General features: G+C 48.8%; 8 protein-coding genes across 8 annotated transcripts; 2 read left to right on the forward strand and 6 right to left on the reverse strand.

Moving 5' to 3' along the window:
* Positions 1 to 201: 201 nt before the first annotated feature.
* ASPZODRAFT_136445 (hypothetical protein) lies at positions 202 to 1,703 on the forward strand. The gene is made up of 6 exons (XM_022724066.1): positions 202 to 234; positions 319 to 449; positions 510 to 522; positions 633 to 1,022; positions 1,081 to 1,161; positions 1,222 to 1,703. The coding sequence occupies exons 2-6, from the start codon at positions 429 to 431 to the stop codon at positions 1,350 to 1,352; spliced, it is 636 nt and encodes a 211-aa protein (XP_022577745.1). The 5' UTR covers positions 202 to 234; positions 319 to 428; the 3' UTR covers positions 1,353 to 1,703.
* Positions 1,704 to 2,099: 396 nt separating this feature from the next.
* Positions 2,100 to 5,023, reverse strand: ASPZODRAFT_154709 (hypothetical protein; the record flags this gene model as incomplete). The annotated part of the gene is made up of 3 exons (XM_022726120.1): positions 2,100 to 3,205; positions 4,004 to 4,737; positions 4,797 to 5,023. The coding sequence occupies 3 exons, from the start codon at positions 5,021 to 5,023 to the stop codon at positions 2,100 to 2,102; spliced, it is 2,067 nt and encodes a 688-aa protein (XP_022577746.1).
* A 528-nt stretch (positions 5,024 to 5,551) lies between these two features.
* ASPZODRAFT_28549 (hypothetical protein) lies at positions 5,552 to 7,177 on the reverse strand. The gene is made up of 6 exons (XM_022728140.1): positions 7,038 to 7,177; positions 6,552 to 6,966; positions 6,298 to 6,456; positions 6,168 to 6,229; positions 6,004 to 6,108; positions 5,552 to 5,945 (listed from the first exon to the last, which is right to left on the reverse strand). Exons 1-6 carry the CDS (start codon positions 7,082 to 7,084, stop codon positions 5,771 to 5,773), a joined length of 963 nt encoding a protein of 320 aa, XP_022577747.1. The 5' UTR covers positions 7,085 to 7,177; the 3' UTR covers positions 5,552 to 5,770.
* Positions 7,178 to 7,775: 598 nt separating this feature from the next.
* Positions 7,776 to 9,209, reverse strand: ASPZODRAFT_19642 (hypothetical protein; the record flags this gene model as incomplete). The annotated part of the gene is made up of 2 exons (XM_022727443.1): positions 7,776 to 8,349; positions 8,446 to 9,209. The coding sequence occupies 2 exons, from the start codon at positions 9,207 to 9,209 to the stop codon at positions 7,776 to 7,778; spliced, it is 1,338 nt and encodes a 445-aa protein (XP_022577748.1).
* A 2,246-nt stretch (positions 9,210 to 11,455) lies between these two features.
* On the forward strand, positions 11,456 to 12,215 carry ASPZODRAFT_146262 (hypothetical protein; the record flags this gene model as incomplete). Its single annotated transcript, XM_022725162.1, has 2 exons — positions 11,456 to 11,551; positions 11,616 to 12,215. The coding sequence occupies 2 exons, from the start codon at positions 11,456 to 11,458 to the stop codon at positions 12,213 to 12,215; spliced, it is 696 nt and encodes a 231-aa protein (XP_022577749.1).
* Positions 12,216 to 12,462: 247 nt separating this feature from the next.
* Positions 12,463 to 13,291, reverse strand: ASPZODRAFT_146263 (hypothetical protein; the record flags this gene model as incomplete). Its single annotated transcript, XM_022725163.1, has 3 exons — positions 12,463 to 13,063; positions 13,117 to 13,169; positions 13,220 to 13,291. The coding sequence occupies 3 exons, from the start codon at positions 13,289 to 13,291 to the stop codon at positions 12,463 to 12,465; spliced, it is 726 nt and encodes a 241-aa protein (XP_022577750.1).
* Positions 13,292 to 13,793: 502 nt separating this feature from the next.
* On the reverse strand, positions 13,794 to 14,480 carry ASPZODRAFT_19646 (hypothetical protein; the record flags this gene model as incomplete). The annotated part of the gene is made up of 2 exons (XM_022727445.1): positions 13,794 to 14,294; positions 14,364 to 14,480. The coding sequence occupies 2 exons, from the start codon at positions 14,478 to 14,480 to the stop codon at positions 13,794 to 13,796; spliced, it is 618 nt and encodes a 205-aa protein (XP_022577751.1).
* A 365-nt stretch (positions 14,481 to 14,845) lies between these two features.
* On the reverse strand, positions 14,846 to 16,890 carry ASPZODRAFT_103682 (hypothetical protein). Its single transcript, XM_022720843.1, has 7 exons — positions 16,638 to 16,890; positions 16,013 to 16,551; positions 15,634 to 15,960; positions 15,556 to 15,581; positions 15,427 to 15,511; positions 15,204 to 15,367; positions 14,846 to 15,153 (listed from the first exon to the last, which is right to left on the reverse strand). The coding sequence occupies exons 1-7, from the start codon at positions 16,852 to 16,854 to the stop codon at positions 14,970 to 14,972; spliced, it is 1,542 nt and encodes a 513-aa protein (XP_022577752.1). The 5' UTR covers positions 16,855 to 16,890; the 3' UTR covers positions 14,846 to 14,969.
* Between the last annotated feature and the right edge of the window lie 640 nt (positions 16,891 to 17,530).

The following is a 17,530-nucleotide window of genomic DNA, read 5'->3' on the forward strand; positions in this document are numbered from 1 at the left end:
AGCCCGCTCTAAGACGCCGAAAGAAACCTCTATCTTCAAGATCAGAGGCATGATTATTGGTGGTGTCGACCGTTTTCCAAACAAAAGGTCGTCGATGGTGCACGTGACTCTGGTCTATCCCCTATCGGGCATCCGCTCGGCACAGCCAACGATGCACCATCCAACAGGGAGTCGCTTCAACCCCAAAGGTTATCAGGATAACTCTCATCGTTGCTCCGCGGTTGCACTTTTCAGGTCCGTTACTAGCTTTTGCAAACCCGATTTTTTGGCCCATAACTTTTGTTGTGAGCCCCGCGTTCCTGACTTTTGTTTTCGCAGGTCTATCATACACCCTGGGAAACCTTCCTACGAACATCACACACCACCTCGAAGCTCCTTCTTTAACCAGTTCCCTGCATAGAGCTTGATCGGCTCGCCTGCTATTCATCATGGCCAACGACGAATATGATGTGAGTTTTTCCAGCTCGATGCTTCTGGAGAAACGGACATACTGACTGGAGTCTTGACAGTTTCTCTTCAAAGGTAACGTTGCCACATTCGGATCATGTCGCGAGCTCTGCACATTCCGCACTCCTCACTCGTCGCTCCTTAAATATACCTGCGGGCTAATACGGACTGTTCGGTATGGACAGTGGTGCTTATCGGAGACTCCGGCGTCGGCAAGTCCAACCTGCTGAGCCGTTTCACTCGCAATGAATTCAACTTGGACTCCAAGTCGACTATCGGTGTCGAGTTCGCAACCCGTTCTATCCAGGTGGACTCGAAGACTATCAAGGCTCAGATTTGGGATACTGCTGGTCAGGAACGTTATCGTGCCATCACTTCTGCCTACTACCGCGGCGCTGTCGGCGCTCTGCTCGTCTATGACATCAGCAAGCACCAGACCTACGACAATGTCAACCGGTGGCTGAAGGAGCTTCGGGACCACGCCGACTCCAATATCGTGATCATGCTCGTTGGAAATAAGAGCGATTTGAGACACCTGCGCGCTGTACCCACGGAGGAGGCGAAGCAGTTTGCCAGTATGTTGAAATCGGCCCCAAGCTAGTTGTGGAAGGGTGTTAACTGTTTGTTTCACAGGCGAGAACAACCTCTCCTTCATCGAAACCTCCGCTCTCGACGCAAGCAATGTTGAGCTTGCTTTCCAGAACATCCTCACAGGTCAGCTGATACATACTGAGATCCGGGTTCCGTAGGTAGTTGTGGCTGATTCCTCTACAGAGATCTATCGCATCGTATCCAGCAAGGCTCTCGATAACAGCGAGTCGGGACAGAACCCTCTCGGTGAGCGCCGCCAAGTGGTGGAGATCAGCAAATCCCAGGATCCCGAGACGAAGCAGGGCTGCTGCTAGATTTGAGAAGCACCAGACACGAGACGCTCATCACCACGACCTTTTACACTATTTTTGACTTCTTTTCTTTGCAACGTGATAATTGAATGGTCTTTATGTGTCCCTTTTTTGGTCTGTCCCTGGGCCTTTACGGAGATGATATACAAAGATGACTTTCCTGCGCATCATGGAATTGGCAGTCAAGAGACAGAGAGAGAATAAAAAAGGGGGCGAGACGGATATGGGAAACCAATTGTTTTGCTGGACATCATCTACGATCCCACAGATACAATAATCCGTTGAAAGTATCGATCTAATATCTCGCTGTTCTCGAATTGCGTCGTCTTCCTTTTCTTCCCCGCCCTTTTTTTTTGTCATGTTCCTTTCCGATTCCATTCTATTCCCTTTTTGCTTTGATTTATCTGAAATTCCATGTGTTGATCCTGATTCCATGGCCCCTCGGTCGTTTTCACGGCGTCTGTTCATAGTGGCGGGATGGGTTGGAAAATGAAAGATATCATCGGTTGCTTTGTTCGCGTAGTGATTTACGTCTGGGCGGTCAAATCCTTGAGTATTTATGGATCTCTATAATGTGTCCCATCTTTAAACTTGGCTCCGGTAAAATCTTCGCTAGTCTTTACATATCATGTCAACGGGACGGTGAAGAGTTGCAACCAGATCCGACGGAAGAAAAAACACAAGTACTGCTAGAGCTATCGCTAACATAAAGCCTCGTGCAAATCACATAGAAAAACCAACTAGGCAATATCAGTCGCTGTCCCAATTGTCATCCTGGACAATCCCCAAGACGCGGTCGTCGATCATAAGATGCACTTCGTCCGCGTTCTCGCCTCTCTGCTCGAGCACGAAGCGGAGCGTATCTCCAAAGGTCTCGCCGTTGTCGCGGAACCAATCCCCCAGAGTGCGGACGTAGGCTTCCACTTGGTCTTTGAGTGGGGCATGGCTGCGTAGCCACAGGACCTGGGATGGATCCAGCTTCATCATGTCTTGGACAAGGTAATAATGGGGGATGTCGTCGCCCCATCCCGGCCAGACGTCGGTTCCAGGGTCGTTGGATATGGGTGTGTGGAACCGGAAGCAACGCTTGAAGCTGTCGTTCTCGGGGCCGGGTGGCGGGTGTGCAGTGAAGAAGTGCTGCTCGGTAGAGGGAGCGAAGAGTCCGTTCGTCAAGGAGGGTGTAGTGAGCGGATAATTGAGGTGAATGTTCAGGGGCTGGTGGGAAGTCTCAGGGAAGCGTTTGCGAAACTTTCGCCGGATGGTCCCATTGCTAGGGCAGATGTTATTCTCGATAACTTCGTGGATGATTTTGCGCAGGTCTTCAATCTCAGCCAACTCGCCCGTAGTCCAGTTATGAAGCAGCCGGGCGCGGTCGACAACGACATGACGCCGATCACGCGAGAAACGATCATACGCCTCGACATGGAACGCCCGATGGTAAAGCCAGAGACGATAGACGGCACGGCGTAGACGAAAGCGCTCCAACTGACCGAGTGAGCGACGGTTCTCAAAGTCAACCTTCCATTTCTTAAACGGGTACATCTCCTCCCATCTCTGAGCGACCCGGCCGAATTCGACAACCTGGCGCAAGAGGGCATCAGATATAGGTGGCTCGCGTAGAATGTGGACAGGTTGGCTGTCATTGTGGGTAACGAGTTGAATGATGTCCTGCACTGGGCCAAACTCCACCTCCGCAACATTCATCAGGATCGGTATTCTGTTGCTGGCTGCCTGGAAGACTCGACGCAGGTGGCGACTGGTAGCGGCGAGGTTTAGGACATCCAAGACTGAGACGCAGGACGCGAACACCTGGAGCAAAAGCTCTGGGGGCAGAAAGGCCAACATCATCCTGTTATCTATGCCTTGGTCAGCAAGACAGGCACCAGAGAAGCGCCGAATCATCCACTTACGTCTAGTTCACGATGAGATGATTTATGGTATGATATGATACGTGTCCGATATGTGAATTTCAAGAGAAATTTATTATTGAAATAAGGATTGGGAAAGATAAAAAACAAGCTGGCTGCTGGCTGCTACCAACACCCAGCAGTCGGGGTCGTAGTAGGTATGAGTCTATCTGAGTGAGACCCCGCCGTTGGGGCTGCCCAGGTCAGAAGACATAGTCAAGTCAAAAGATGCAACAAACGCAGACATAATAGACAGAGTAGACAGAAACTTGGGCAGCCACAAGGGGCTACAAGGCACTAAGAAGGCCATCGTCGGTGCGGGTGGGAATTGGGGAAAGCTGATGTCGCGATGCGATGCGACGGCGCGCTTTTATCCTGGGGATGCTTATCTAATCCCCCTTGCTCACAACAAATGCGACGTCGTATAAATGTAGGATGATCTAGGTTGATTTACAGTCGATAGGTCTAGATTGTAGAGGAAAACTTTTGAATTCTTCAATATAGGGCACTTGCAAGACGCCTAAGACCGTGATAAAAACCTTTGCGTGAAATATACAGGACAACAAGAAGCGTACCCCAAGGGTATCAGTCTAATGACAGAAAAGAAAAAAAAGAGACTCGATGCTCATTTGAAGAGCTGTCTTGAATCGAGGGCATCCTTCTTCACCGGGGCGCCATCTCCCAGGCCTAGTGCGTTGCGTTTGGCGAAACGATCGGTCTGGTCGTCTCGGCGCTGGGAGTAGCGACCAGCCTTCTTCATGCGGATCTCCCGACGAACCTGGTTGGGGCTGACATATTCCTTGTTCTCATAGATGACGGGACCACCGAAGCTTCCCTCGAGGATGACAATCGGTGTGAGAACAAAGCGCGGGCCGATCTCAACGAGCGACACCTCCGGCCCACGGTCCTTGCCTTTACCCTTGGCCGCCGGTTTGGCGGTCTTATCCTCCTCCTCGCCTTCAGATTTTTTCTTGCTTCCAGGCTCAGATTCTCGGATCTCATAGACGCGAATCCAGATCTTCCCGTCAACACCAAAGATACCGATAATGCGGTCGACGAACGGCTTCATGCCTCGCACGCCACGCTTGGGCACGCAGAACACACCACGGAGCATCTCTCTGATCAGACCCCGGTATTCGGTGCCAGCAGGCCCGTTTTCGTCGAACGAGCGGTCGAAGACCACGAGGCCACGTCCGCCCTTCAGGCAGTTCCCGGCGAATCCTGTGCCCAGTTCTCCCGTGGTGTGCAAGTTGGTGAGGTGGAACTTGATCGTCGGTCCGTTCGGAGGGCGCGACAGCCAGAGATATGTATCTTCACCGTGTTTGCGAGCTTCCAGGAAGAAGATCACGTTGCAGGAGTGCAGGTCGGCAAGCGAGTTGAGCAGGAGGTTGTATCCGGCAGTTTTCTTCTTGGTATCCAGTTTGCTTTCCTTGTGCGTGTGAGGGAGCAGAGCAGTAAGATCGTTCAGCAGGTGACGATGCCTGGACCGAAAGATTAGCATGTTTCCAGTTATTCCATCGGCTATCGAGGGGTATCCTACCTAAATGTCACACCTCGCGATGTCAACATCAACACACGAGTCTTAGGCATAGACCCCGTAGGTAATTGCTTCTTGGTCTCCTCCGAAACTTCCTCCTCTTCGTCACTGTCGCTGGTGTCGTCGGCCCCGTCGAGGAACTCGTTCATGTCCACATCCTCGTCGTCGCTAAACTCCTCGGCAACTGGCCGGGAGTTCTTTTTGGAAACAGTCTTATACACGGAAGCCATGATCTCGTGTGTTCAGCCGGAAGATTGCCGGAGATGTGCTGCTGCAGGAAGCTCAAGGCTGGAAGAAGCTTTTCTTTTTGCTCTCCGAAAACTGAACGGCAGAATTATTTTTCTTCTGCGAGTTTGGGTTCACCGCTTTCTATGTCTGTGTGTCACGTGAGATATTCATGCCCGCCAATCAAATCAGAGAATAAAATAACTCCTATAGAAAAGATAAAAGGAATACTGCAGATATTTAGGAGTGCTATATTAAAGATATATAATACTATATATGTGCTGTGCTGATCAGGGAGAATCAAACGCAAGTCTAATATTCTTTGAATGAGACCTTCGATCCAGCTTCAAGAGCAATCCCCCATACTTGTCATCAAATATAATATAAATAATCCTTGAAAGATGTCATTAGAAGTACGAACAGACGGTGCATTGCTCATTATAACTGATTTACTCTAGTATTGTTATTTTGACATCATATATTCAGAGAGTTAGTGTTATTGTAATACTACACTATATATATTTATCACAATACTCCATGGATCTATATACACTTTTCCATTTAGAGCTTGAAAGAAGACACAAATGCCTCAAAAAATAGATATGGCAGTTTGTGGCCATATTTTCAAGCCAGAAGGATGCTCTCTAAGCAACGTACCGGCGAAAGCCATGAAAGTTGCACAGCCAGTGCTCTAATCTAACCACTAACGAACACGACGAGCTGAGTATATACGCGTCGGACACGCATCGTGGTCAGCTCATATAGCTAACCATCAAGGAACCGAGACCTGCAAAGCCTTCTTGCGCCACCTTTAGCCCGGCTAAACGATTCGCAAAGTCTAGTTTCCTCGCAAGAATCCATTGTTCTTCCCGTCGCATGAGTGCAAAAAGCATGCCAGCTATAAAAGTATCGCCTGCGCCGATGGTACTAATCCGGTTAGAAAGGAAAAATCAAGCCTTGATCAGTAGTGAAAAGGGTCTCCTACTCGACGACTTTCTCCGGTTGGAAAGCTTGCCCATGGATGATCTGTGACCGGGCAATATCGTTTCCCACAGCCCCGTCTTGTCCCCAAGTGCAGAATAAATATCTCCTAAGTAGATATTCCAGTTAGTCCATTATAGCGGTGCAATAGAGAAGGGTCTTTCATACGCTTTGCTTGCTGTTTTGGCTTGTTCTCGAACACATTCCTCCGCGGAAACGTACTTTTGATCCTAGATGAGACGTCAGGCAAACGACAGGAGAGCAGGAAACTTTGAGCTGTAGTTGGAAATGAAAATACCTGCGCCCAACTCTTGGAGAAAAAGACGACATCTGCCTCACCAGCGAGCTGAGGGAGTCCCTCGCGACCGGGTTTCTCGATCTCCACGCTGAGTTTGATATGAGGGTACTCTTTTCTGATGGTTTGCATGGCGAAGCAAGCTACAGGAGGATTGCGGCCCTATGAAATATTTCGGTCACAATCAGCGACAGAATGAAAAAAATGTCGTGTAGCAGTCAAAGACAAACCGCAGAATGCAGGGACGAAGATATTACCTCGAAGTGAAACCACGCCGCCCGTCCAGCTAACGCATCGATCGCTAACCTGATATCCTGGCACTCCATCTCCTCGAGTTCATTGTAGTTGACTATCGTGCGGCTGCTATTTGCCTGACTCTTGATGATATAACTTGAGGCCGGCTCCGAATGACCCTCGCGATAGACACAGTGGTCCAGCGAGACCCCCTGACCAAACGAAGCGATGATCTCGCGTGATGCGGTTGATGACCGAGCCGGCAGGACAGAAACAAGCTCTATGGGATCCCAAGCGGGTGTCTTGCACCCTGTTGAGCTTTTGTCCTCTGCCAAAATCTGTGCCAGCACTTCGGCGCTGTTGGGACAGTTCCCACCGCGGCGTTTATGAAGGCTTGAGGCACGCAGCTTGTCATCCTCTCCTGGGTAATAAGGTGTTCTATCAATTTCAGTCATTCGGTCCTGGTTTTGGTACTGCTAGTACCCTGGTCATTCATTCCTTGAACTCACGTAAGGATGGTGTCGATATAGCATGCTCCCACCATGACGAGAGCCATTTTTTCTGACCTGCTACTCCCTATCGATGAAACAGATACAGGGATCCGGATAGAGCGGTTTCAATCAGATCTAGAATCCAGACAGCGAGACATACAAGGAGGGGTAAACCGACGAGGTCGCGGAGAATCGAGTATATCGTGATTACTAAGACAATTATTCAACCAAGCATCGATGCCTTGATGTTGCTTTCGCTCCGTTCGACCTGCACCGCGAGAAAAATTTACAGCAAAGAGTCAAGGAAACTTGTTTGCATCGGGGGCATTGCGTTGTTTGCATTGATACTAAACTAACTAACTGACCAAACTGAACTCACTGAAACTTGTTGTTTTTGTCCGACCGAAGAACCCAGCGAAACCAGCGAAACCAGCGAAACCACTCCTCCAAACTTGCAAGTTGTTCGCGTAGCATTCCAAGGCAGACGTTGAGAAGGAGTAAAAACAGAAAAGGAAAACACAGCGAAGACATTCATAAAGGAAGTTCGTGAAAATAAAGGGAGGGGGCATTCGCAACGATCGTCAAAAGAAAAAAAAAGGATGAAACCACATTCAAAGATCGAAAAATTCAACGGGTACCCGAGATGCGAAACACAGAGATGTTGAAGAAAGGAAGCCCGGAAGCCCAGATGAAGTCCTTGGTACGTTAGAGACCCTCTGAGAGAAGAACAGAACCCGGAATATCATTGACTTACAATCACTTGCGACTGGCAATAGTAGCCCTGGGGCGTCTAGGATGCTTTCTCTTCGGCTTCCGTCTGGCACGATGGACACGAATGGGAAGAGGAAGATTAGATGGCTTAGCGACGAGGTCCTTGAATTTCTCGCGCCGTTCAGCCACCTCTTTCTCGAGGGCCTCATCTGACCAAATCCAAGTCGATGGATAAGCTCGGTAATTGACGAACTCTGGAGCAAAGCCTCTTAATCCATGATCTGACACCTGGTTAGGATACGAGAAATATTGCAGTTCGTGGGGGAAAGCCGGGACCTTTCGTGCATTTTTCCCTTTTTTGGGGGCGGGTTTGGCTGCCGTATCGCCTGCTGCTCCGTTCGCTGCATCGTCGTTGGGCTTATTGCCGCGGGTTCTTTTGTTGGAGACTTCTTTCTCATTGCCAGCCGCCTGTTTTGCCTGGTCGCAATGGAAGCAAAAGTTCTGGCACACCATGCTGGAAGTCTGTCTTGAACGAGGGACCTTTGGGAGAATTTCGGCATGCTCCTCATCAAGATTCAGGGAGGCAATGACTCGTACTCTCACCTGCCTGTAATGTTGTCTATGAACAGTCAAAACCACGAGCAGTGGACGAAACGCAATGTAGGTGCTCATCTGAAAAATCCCACATGAACACCAAAAGACATGGTTGACTTACCTGACCCCGTTCCAGTTCTTCGGGTTCCTCATCTCCAAGGCTATTTCTCTCCACTGATCCTCGCTGAGCTCGGGAAAACCGGCTTTACGGAGAATGAGTAGGAGGAGGACGATTTCCCACACAACATCCCACTGAAATCCGGAGCTCTCCTCAACTTCTTCAGCCGCGTTACTGGATGCACCGATTGGTTCCATCATTTTGTTGTCACCAATATCAGAAGTCAGGTCGTTGGGGATGTCCAGACTCGCTGCAGGGATGCTCTCGGAAAGAATACTGCCAAGACCAATTTCATGACTGTCAACGGAAGGGGAACCGTGATCAGTCATGTTATTGGGCTGGTGTTGATGGGGGAGACCAATGACGCTCGCGGGGTACATGAGTCCGGGGGTAAGGAGGGGGTCGAATGGCGCAACCAAAGCGTTTCCAGCAATCATGGTAGACGAATGAGAAGGATTCTCTACATGAAAGCTGGTACCGCGAGGCTGGCCACGAGAAAAATCATTGAAGGGGACGGGACCGACAGGGAGGGGGGTAAACATTGAAGGGTGGGGATTCGCAATGGACATGGAAGGGACGTACAGCTGACTCTGCTGATACCCCTGCATACCATGCATGGCCTGAAGTGCCTGCAAACCTTCCTGCTCGTTGGAAACCGGATTCTCTATATGGGGATAAGGAGAACCGGTTCCATAGGAGCCGAAGGGGTCCAGTTCTTCGTTGGTGGCATCGTCCTCAGGGTTTGGAAAGAGGGGGTAGTTAGACATGATGACCCGAAGACTTTCGAAGATTTAGGATGGTCAAGAAGACAAAGGGAGAGAGATGGAAGTACCACAAAGAGAAGAAATGAAACAGAATGGTGTTGTATGGTATTCCAGAGAAAGGGGGGGAGAGGGTGAGGAGAGAAGAAAGAAAGATGAGAAGCAAGCAAGGTGCTTAAATACCCTTCTCTAGTGGATTCTGAGAGATTCAGATCACCCAGCCGCCGCAGAAAATCACCTTCACATCTCCTGTTCAGGATCCTGAGAACCAGTCACTCTGGCGATGCGATGTAGAGCGGAGCCTCCAGCAGCCAGCCATACCCTAATAGAGACGCTGCCTGATCCTGGGCTACAATTGGCCAACCCTGTTTCTCATTACCAAAGGCGGATCCCCAGGAGTCAATGATTCGCCTCACATCCAGATTCCGGACAGTTCTCTGGGGGTGAACGACTCATTCTGATCCCCAACGCCCCCCTTCGATAGGCCCAACCTAGCGAGGCCCTGTACCGGTGTCAGCGAGGTGTTTCAAAATGAGCGAAGACCACGAAAAAGCGACTCTCACCTGGGTGGGGGTCAGTCACCCGAGGGTTCCTGCCGGTGGCTCACCGTCTCTCTGGGCGTTGGATGAGGTGGATGGGAGAGATGGGAAAGTTGTCAAAATGGCAGACGAGGAGAGATGTTTGATGATCTTAGGGCTTCGGCACCGGATTAACTGCTTCCGAGCACGGATAAACATGATCCCGTGTAGATTAGGTCTAGAAATGGAAATAAAAGCACTAGAATGTGAACAGTACACTTGATAATCATCCCTAGAAGCTTTATTTACGTGGTATCCATGCTTTTTCATCGTATAGTAGACCTCTTTCAAGCAGCCTGTATACCCGTCACGGTCGCACCGGTCGCACCGGTCGCATTTCGACAGGAGTGTACCAAGCGGACGAGAACGTCGAATTACCAACCACTCGAACAGAAAGTCGAGCGTACGAACCTTCCGCTACTCTATTGGACTTGTTTACATTCTATTTCTCTCAGATATTCTATTCTAACTCTCGTGTGGTTGTGGTTTTTTCCTCCTTCAGTTGCAGTGCTTGACCACCCGACCTCTTCGGATCCATACAAGATCGTATCACGATATAGCTTTCCCCCGAGTTGAGAACAAATGCTTCCAGACTAAGAAGATCCCACTAGAAGTCCTGAAAATATTTTTTATGCTGCTAATATTTGATAGAGAGCCGATATTCCCTGCCTACTACCGATCGGACAGAAGACGGACACGGCACGACGGCGAGACAACGACACCTATCAGGATATCGGAATAAAACTCTGATATTGCTTATAATTTTGTTCTATACAAGCCTTAAGTTCTAGAATTGCCATCCTGACATTCTTGTTTGATCTCTGGCTTCTCAATTCGTGCTGGGCTGTTGGGTTCGCAATTGGTTCCTGCCCTGTCAATACAGATCGCTCTTGGAAAGAGTCGTCAAAACGGGGTCCCAGCGAGGAACGGAATTGCTGGATACAGAGTGCCTTATGGCAGCTCAGGAAGTCAATATGAATACAGATGCTGGTTGGAATCAACGTTGGTAATATTGGCCATCTCGAGATACCCCTGGCGTCCTTATCCGGCATGCTGGCAGCGAGTAAGGACAGCACGCCACTCTGTAGGATTTGGACGAAGTACTAGGATAATAGGATTATAGGTTGAATAGGATTAAATAGTATTTGCTTTCTGGGCTTTCAAGGTATTATCTACACATATTATAAGATATTCTTTCAGGAGCAGAAACGCACATGATACATTAATATATTAAAGTCATCTAAGGTTCTAACTGGAAAAACAATCATATAAATATATAGAGTAATATATTGGTAAATAGTATCTTGGTAAGGAAAGAAAATATATATATAATAATGATGTTACCTATATAAAAAAAATCTATATAAGTCTGTAGGAGTATTTATTCAACTAGTTACATCTCTATTATCCTCCATGTTCTATCCTATATAATGTATTTAAGAGTCTATATTCTGGAACTTAATAGGTTAAATAATAAATAACTTCCTATTTAGCTGCTTTCATCTCCTGTGCTGTCCTATGCTTTGTTGCTGCAAGAAGCCGACTTTCTCCCCACTCAGCAAATGCTTCTCCTCAGAAGCTCAATATATGAACATCTCCCACCCTGTGCAGGACTGCACCAACAGGAAAAACCATCCCCTACCAAGATACCTACGTTTTTGACTGCAAGAAGCCATGACGACTCCAGTCCGACGAAGCAAGGCGATGCCTACTGATGGCCCAACAGCCCGTTTCCTCTACACGATCATTAAGCAGCTTGATTTGAAATCAGTAAGACCCAGGGATACCATTTGAGCGTTTCTCAAAACCTTTGAGCTGATACTCACTAACCCAGATTGACTGGAATCTCGTCGCCTCTCAACTGGAAATCTCCAACGGCCACGCCGCTCGCATGCGCTACTCACGCTTCAAACAGCAGATGGAAGGGACGACGTCGACGCCGCGGGCATCCCGTCCGAAAAAGACTGGGTCTAAAAAAGGCGAGAAACGACCCATCTCACCACCACCGCCCCCCCCTGCCCGTTCGAACCCCATGGCTGCCCTCAAACAAGAGCAAACCCTGCCTCAGGCTACCGCCCCCTTCATCAAGACGGACCCCTCCTATACCGTCTTGCCTGATCTTTCAAGCATCCCGGCTGCTCAGGCAGGTAACGGTCCAGTGGTGAACGGCTTACCGATGCAGTCTATCGAAAATCCGACAAGCACTGCTACTGCAACCCCCATGCTGCCGATGGGATACCCGGGTATGCCTGTATATCACCCCATGCTCGAGTTTCGGCCGGTGGATATGCAGTCGGGACAGGCGGCGAAGGCAGCTGCCGCAGCAGCAGTAGCCGCGGCACAGACACAAACACAGCCATGGTCTAGTTTAGAGCAAGAGGAGGAGACACCGAGGGAGGAGCTGCTGGTCAAGAGGGAGGTGAATGATATTTAGCTCGAAGCTTTGGTACTGGTATCTAAACTCGAAATAATAAATTGTACGGATAGACAGAATGTAGCGATGTCAAAAGCCAACTTATACATTCCCGGATTGAACTTTTGAGCCCAGGAACAAGTTATTTTTGATTAGTATGGATAATAGAAATTCTTATTTTTGAAGTACTGGTAACCTGACCATAGTCCTAGCTAGCTAAAATTACAGGCCTCCATAGTGGTACATCTTGAACCAATACCAATTTCGATCAAGCAGCGTCTCTGCCATCGGATCTGTCATCGGACTCTGCATCCTCCATATTCACGTCTCCAAAGCATTCCATGTCTCCAACTTCCGTATTTTCCTCGCTCTCAAAATCAACCTCGCCCAAAAGTCCGGCTTTTTCGCCCTCCAGCTCCATTCCCAAAGACATAGATTCTTGGTGTTCCTGTATGTACAGCTCCTCGTCTCGCTCTTTGACAGCACAGTAAATCTCATAAAATTCCGAGGCACTTGGTGTTGTATCCTCTTCCTTTGGCTCATCATTCTCGCCCTGTGACAGGGGGATCCACGAGGCCAGAATCTTGTCGGCACGCACGATGGCGTTGACATATTCGCCAGGGATGGTCTCCGCAGCACGTACTGCCTCAATAGAAGGGAGAGACGGATCATCCTTGAGGATCAAACAGGACCAGTCAGATATCTCGGCATGGGCAGGCTTGGGGCCGCGTTTCTTCTTCCTCCCCGACCGGACTCGAGCCTTGGGGCAGTCCGGGATGCGAGGACCGGTACCTTGAGAGTCAAGCTTGGGGGCCATAGCTGAAGTATTTATGCCGTGTGCCTTCATAAGCCGCTCGTAGCGCTTGTATCTATCTTTTTCTTTAGGTAAAATATCAACACGAGCCACTCCATGGCGACTTACGCTGCTCCCCGGGAGACAATCTTGCACTCGCCGGCCACCTTTGCAAAATCGACCTGCTTAATCAGTACTCTGCTTCCATGGGCTGAGATCTATCTCGACTGACTTTGCCGTTGACTGTGTGTCGAAGACAGCTGATCAGAAACTGAAATTGCTCGTCGCTACTGATCCTGGACATTTTGTCAGAGGCTTTCAAAGCTAGCTGGCTATAAAACAGTGCAAACTGATCCAGAGGGAACTACCTAGTAAATAGTCTAGATAGTCTGGAAGAATAACATTTTACTGAGCCTGCAGAACAAAGAGAGGTATCCAGGCAGAGTGCAGATAGTAGTCAAAGAATGAATACATGAGTTATGTGTATGTGTGTGTGTGCAGGTTGCCGTGTTTCACCCTGATATAATCCTAAATAATACACTGAGATTCAAATCGACTCAAGAGTAGCAAGAAGAAGAAATAAGTCTAAGAGATAATTCTTAGGTAGAACTGTAGTTTTATGGATCAAGTAGTGTCATTGTTATCCTTTAGATACAAATGTAGAAGCAACAGCCATGTGATAATCTCTCAGTCATAAACTGCAGAAGCAAAAAAAGAAAAAGAGATAAGAAAAAGAGAGCAACAGGTTTGAAAAGAGCAAGGAATATTAAAAAGAAGAGAGATTCAGTCAAACTCGCTGGCCGTATCTACTTGGAATACTTGGAGGCTGTGTCCAGATTTCCTGCAGCCTGGTTGACAGCTGCCAACAGGTAAGGGGAGATACCTCCTTCCTCCTTCTTGATTACGACACTGGGTTCGGTCTTCACGGTGACGCCTTTCGATGCAGTAGCGGGGATGGGCTCGTTAGAAGACACCTTTGCGCCCTTGCGAGCACGCTGTCTTTTGGCACCGGCAAGGACGCTGTAGGACAAGATAGGCTCACTGTCGGTTTCTTCACCTTCAGTAGCAGCAGTTTTACCACCGCCAGTGGCACCAGTCTTCTTTCCAGCTTTCTTGTCACCGCCGGTTTTTCCCTTCGCAGGGGCCGCTTTGCCAGATGTGTCGACCTTGGCCTTAACGGGGGATGCGCCGGAGCCCATCTTGCATTCAAGTTTGATTCCGTGGCGCTTACGGAGGGCACGCAGACGGTTACCAACTGAGTTAACGTTGGCATAACCCATTGCCTCCGCTACTTTAGACAGATCAACCTGGGCGGAAGGTTAGTCAAGGCAAAAGAGAGAATGTGAGAGTCCAGGTGAGATTTGGGAAGGTCTTACAATGCGATCTTCGCCCATGTGCTTGGTGCACTCGATAATGAAAGCAGCGTCATCGGGCTTGATCTCCGAATTGACAGTGTTTATCTTCGCAGCGGGGGTTTTCATGTTGGATGCCATCTTGAGCTTGAAGTGAGGTGAGTTGAGCTCCTCCATCTCTCGTAAAAAGTACTTACTATGGCTGTAGCGAAAGGAGTATTATGTCAACAAGAGTGCGTGAGAGGTATGTAGGTATCTGGTCAGAGCGGGAGTCGGCAACGAGATGGATGAAGGAAGTTAGAAGAGGAATGAGAGAACAGCTCAGTTCATAGCTAGGAGGGAATTTTAGAGTGAGAGCTGCACATTAGGAGATTATGGGCAGTTGCCGCGGAAATGTCATAGATTAATGTGATGCTGTGAAGATGCCGATAAAGGACATCAAGAGGATACTCAAATAATCAGGATAGGCCTACTTAGGCCATTTATGGGGAAAGAATAGAAACAGTGCTAATTCTACTAAAGCAGGTTAGATAAAGGAGACATAATAAAGGGTTTTTATATCGAAATATAGCAATCAATCTGTTGGATTTATATGTTGGATGATAGGTGCGTGATGGAAGTACAGTTGGATCAAGGAAGCGTAGATGCTGACCCGGCACTTCTCTCAAAGTAAAACTTGTTGTATTCCTCCGGATGAAACATGGAAAAGTAATCATCGTAAAGTAGCTCTTGTCTTGTCTTTATCCTTGTCTTCAGGTTGTCAAATTGACGGAACACCCGGCCGAGCGTCACATAAAGCTCACAATAAGCAAGTCTATCAAGGTCACCATGTGTGCACAGAATTTAGACAAGGATGAAACTTACGACATGCCCACACACTGCCTCGATCCCTTGCCGAAGGAGAAGAGATACTTTTCCAAAGCCTTGGATTTATCTTTATCGGTCCATCGAGTTGGATCGAAGACCTCGGCATTTGGAAAGATGTCTTCATTATGATGAATCATCCAGGAGCTCATGCTGACAACGGTCTGTAGAAGTATTACTTGCTTAGTATCAGGCTGTGCGTCTCAAATACAAGATAACATACGCCTTCAGGAACAAAGTGGCCGTTGAACTCGGCACCTCCCTCTGGGACGGTGCGAGGTAGTCGACCGGCAACACCGAACGATAAACTAAAAATCAGCATAACCTTCTTATCATCAATGGAGAAACATACCGAAGAGCCTCTTTGATAACCGCAGTCTGAAGAGAGTCAGTCCATACAGATGGCAGTGGGAGAAGAATAACAACAGACCAGGTACGGCAGCTTCTCCAGCGCCAGAAACTCCATTTCCGCATCAATATCCGGAAATGCATCTCGCAGCTCTTGAGTGAGCTTGCGATAGATCTCTGCATTGGTTACCACATTGTACGCCGCAATCGTCAGCGCGTTTCCCGTTGTATCTGCCGCCGCCGCAATGATGGTATACGCCTCGCACTTCAACTCTTCCACAGTCGGGACGACATAGCCCTCCGATGCATCCGGCTGAAGTAGCTGGTAGAAGATAGAGGGCCGCGCAATTTGCTTGGATACACCGGCGTCGATATCTGCCTTGACCTTCAATATTTGACGACGGCAGGCCTGCAGAGATCAATTTCTGATTAATTTTTAGTCCAGGCGGTTATTCACTCACCCCCTCATAAGTCAACATAAGGGTCAATGTCTTGCTCGTCCACTTGGCCAGCCAGAGTGGCGTTGCCATCGCTAGCGGCTGTAGACTCGGAAACTGCTGGAAGTACCAGTACCAGGGGCTGAGGTCACGGAGCATACTGAAAAACTCGACACCAAAGTCTTTCCGATCCAGAAAATCGTAGCAACTGTTGAACGCGTAGTCGGTGATCACGTCGATTGAGATCGCCCGGAAGCCATAGTGAAGATCGATTCGGCCGGTGGCAGCCAGGGCCTCCCGCATACGACTCTCGAGTTTGTATACCTTCTCCTGAACGATTTCCTCTAGCTCAAGGACGCGCTTGCGCGAGAAGAAAGGGTTGAGTGCGGCCCGTTTGACGCGGTGAAGATCTGGACTCGCGATGGTGAAAGTCGCTTGGCCGCTGCCGAAGGCAGAGTAAAACCGACTGCACTTCCCATACCGAGACCCAATATAGTAGATCTTCTCGATATTCGAGGGATTGCTTAGGTGAATCTCCGAGGGGGTGATGCGGACGACGGGTCCTGTAAAGACAGCCGACCAGAGATTAGCAGTCAACAACAGGCATACGACTTGTAGCATCAAGTTGAGATTCATTTTATATACTCACCGTACTGCTGGTGAAGCTTTTCAACCTGGAGATAGAAGCGAGCGCCCCATACGTTAAACCAGAAACTGTATAAGTATGTCGCCCGTCCTAGAAGGGGACCTGGGATCGCAGCCAGCGGGTGGAAAAAGATACGATGCACCACTATAATAACAAACCAGACCGTTGCAGCCAGGGCTGACGTCCATGCAAATAACCAGCAAGCCTCTGCAGTCAGCATGGTGGTCAGGAAGTTTCAAGATGAGCTGGAGACGAAGTTTCTACCCTGTGGCGGTTTCTCCGCACACATATATAAGTAGTTATATATTGGGAATAATTTACTTATAGTATTAATAGACGGTCAGCCTAATCATCTGTGAATTAAACTACCCAAGCGGAGCGACTGGATTGTTCTGTATCTATGCAAAGCCAGTCCGCAAATTGATTACGAGGAGGCCGAAAGGGTGGCCAGCGATTCGTGCAGAGGAATATTGATTGTACAACAGTGAGAATGGAACAAGTTCATTCGTATGACCCCAGACAGGTCAGGTATTCTTGAAATGGGCCACAGAAGCATTTGTGCGACGTTGGTGGCCTTACTAGGCGACCAACGGCGATCGGGATTTCATATTGTACAGCATCTGGGATCTGAACTGCGAAAAAGTGCGGCCCTTCCAGATACACGGTTTGACAAGATTGTAACCTCTGTTACACAATCAGCGGGGGGCGGAGGGGGCAAGGTGGTCTAGGTACTCCTTGGTCTTGTTGTTTCCCTCTGACAAGACCAACCAGTTAGATAGCTCGAGTTTGTCGTATAGAGATGCAGATATCAGACAGCCGACGGTCTGGCATCAAGAAATCATCGACTGGCTCTATTGTCAGCAAATCAATCCTCCACCACGCTATAGACCCAGCTT

This window comes from Penicilliopsis zonata (genome assembly GCF_001890105.1).
Source record: "Penicilliopsis zonata CBS 506.65 unplaced genomic scaffold ASPZOscaffold_20, whole genome shotgun sequence".
NCBI lineage: Eukaryota > Fungi > Ascomycota > Eurotiomycetes > Eurotiales > Aspergillaceae > Penicilliopsis > Penicilliopsis zonata.

What these genes read in the sequence shown, in the direction of transcription:
- ASPZODRAFT_103682 (XM_022720843.1), bottom strand. Translation starts at nt 16,854, where the DNA reads ATGCTGACTGCAGAGGCTTGCTGGTTATTTGCATGGACGTCAGCCCTG. An exon ending in TTATGTTGACTTATGAGGGG is followed by an intron (nt 15,961 to 16,012) that starts GTGAGTGAATAA and finishes TGATCTCTGCAG; the next exon opens with GCCTGCCGTCGTCAAATATT. An exon ending in GCCACTTTGTTCCTGAAGGC is followed by an intron (nt 15,368 to 15,426) that starts GTATGTTATCTT and finishes ATACTTCTACAG; the next exon opens with ACCGTTGTCAGCATGAGCTC.
- ASPZODRAFT_136445 (XM_022724066.1), top strand. Translation starts at nt 429, where the DNA reads ATGGCCAACGACGAATATGAT. An exon ending in GGAGGCGAAGCAGTTTGCCA is followed by an intron (nt 1,023 to 1,080) that starts GTATGTTGAAAT and finishes TTTGTTTCACAG; the next exon opens with GCGAGAACAACCTCTCCTTC. An exon ending in TTTCCAGAACATCCTCACAG is followed by an intron (nt 1,162 to 1,221) that starts GTCAGCTGATAC and finishes ATTCCTCTACAG; the next exon opens with AGATCTATCGCATCGTATCC.
- ASPZODRAFT_28549 (XM_022728140.1), bottom strand. Translation starts at nt 7,084, where the DNA reads ATGGCTCTCGTCATGGTGGGAGCATGCTATATCGACACCATCCTTAC. An exon ending in TATATCGACACCATCCTTAC is followed by an intron (nt 6,967 to 7,037) that starts GTGAGTTCAAGG and finishes TGAAATTGATAG; the next exon opens with AACACCTTATTACCCAGGAG. An exon ending in TCTCCAAGAGTTGGGCGCAG is followed by an intron (nt 6,230 to 6,297) that starts GTATTTTCATTT and finishes CGTCTCATCTAG; the next exon opens with GATCAAAAGTACGTTTCCGC.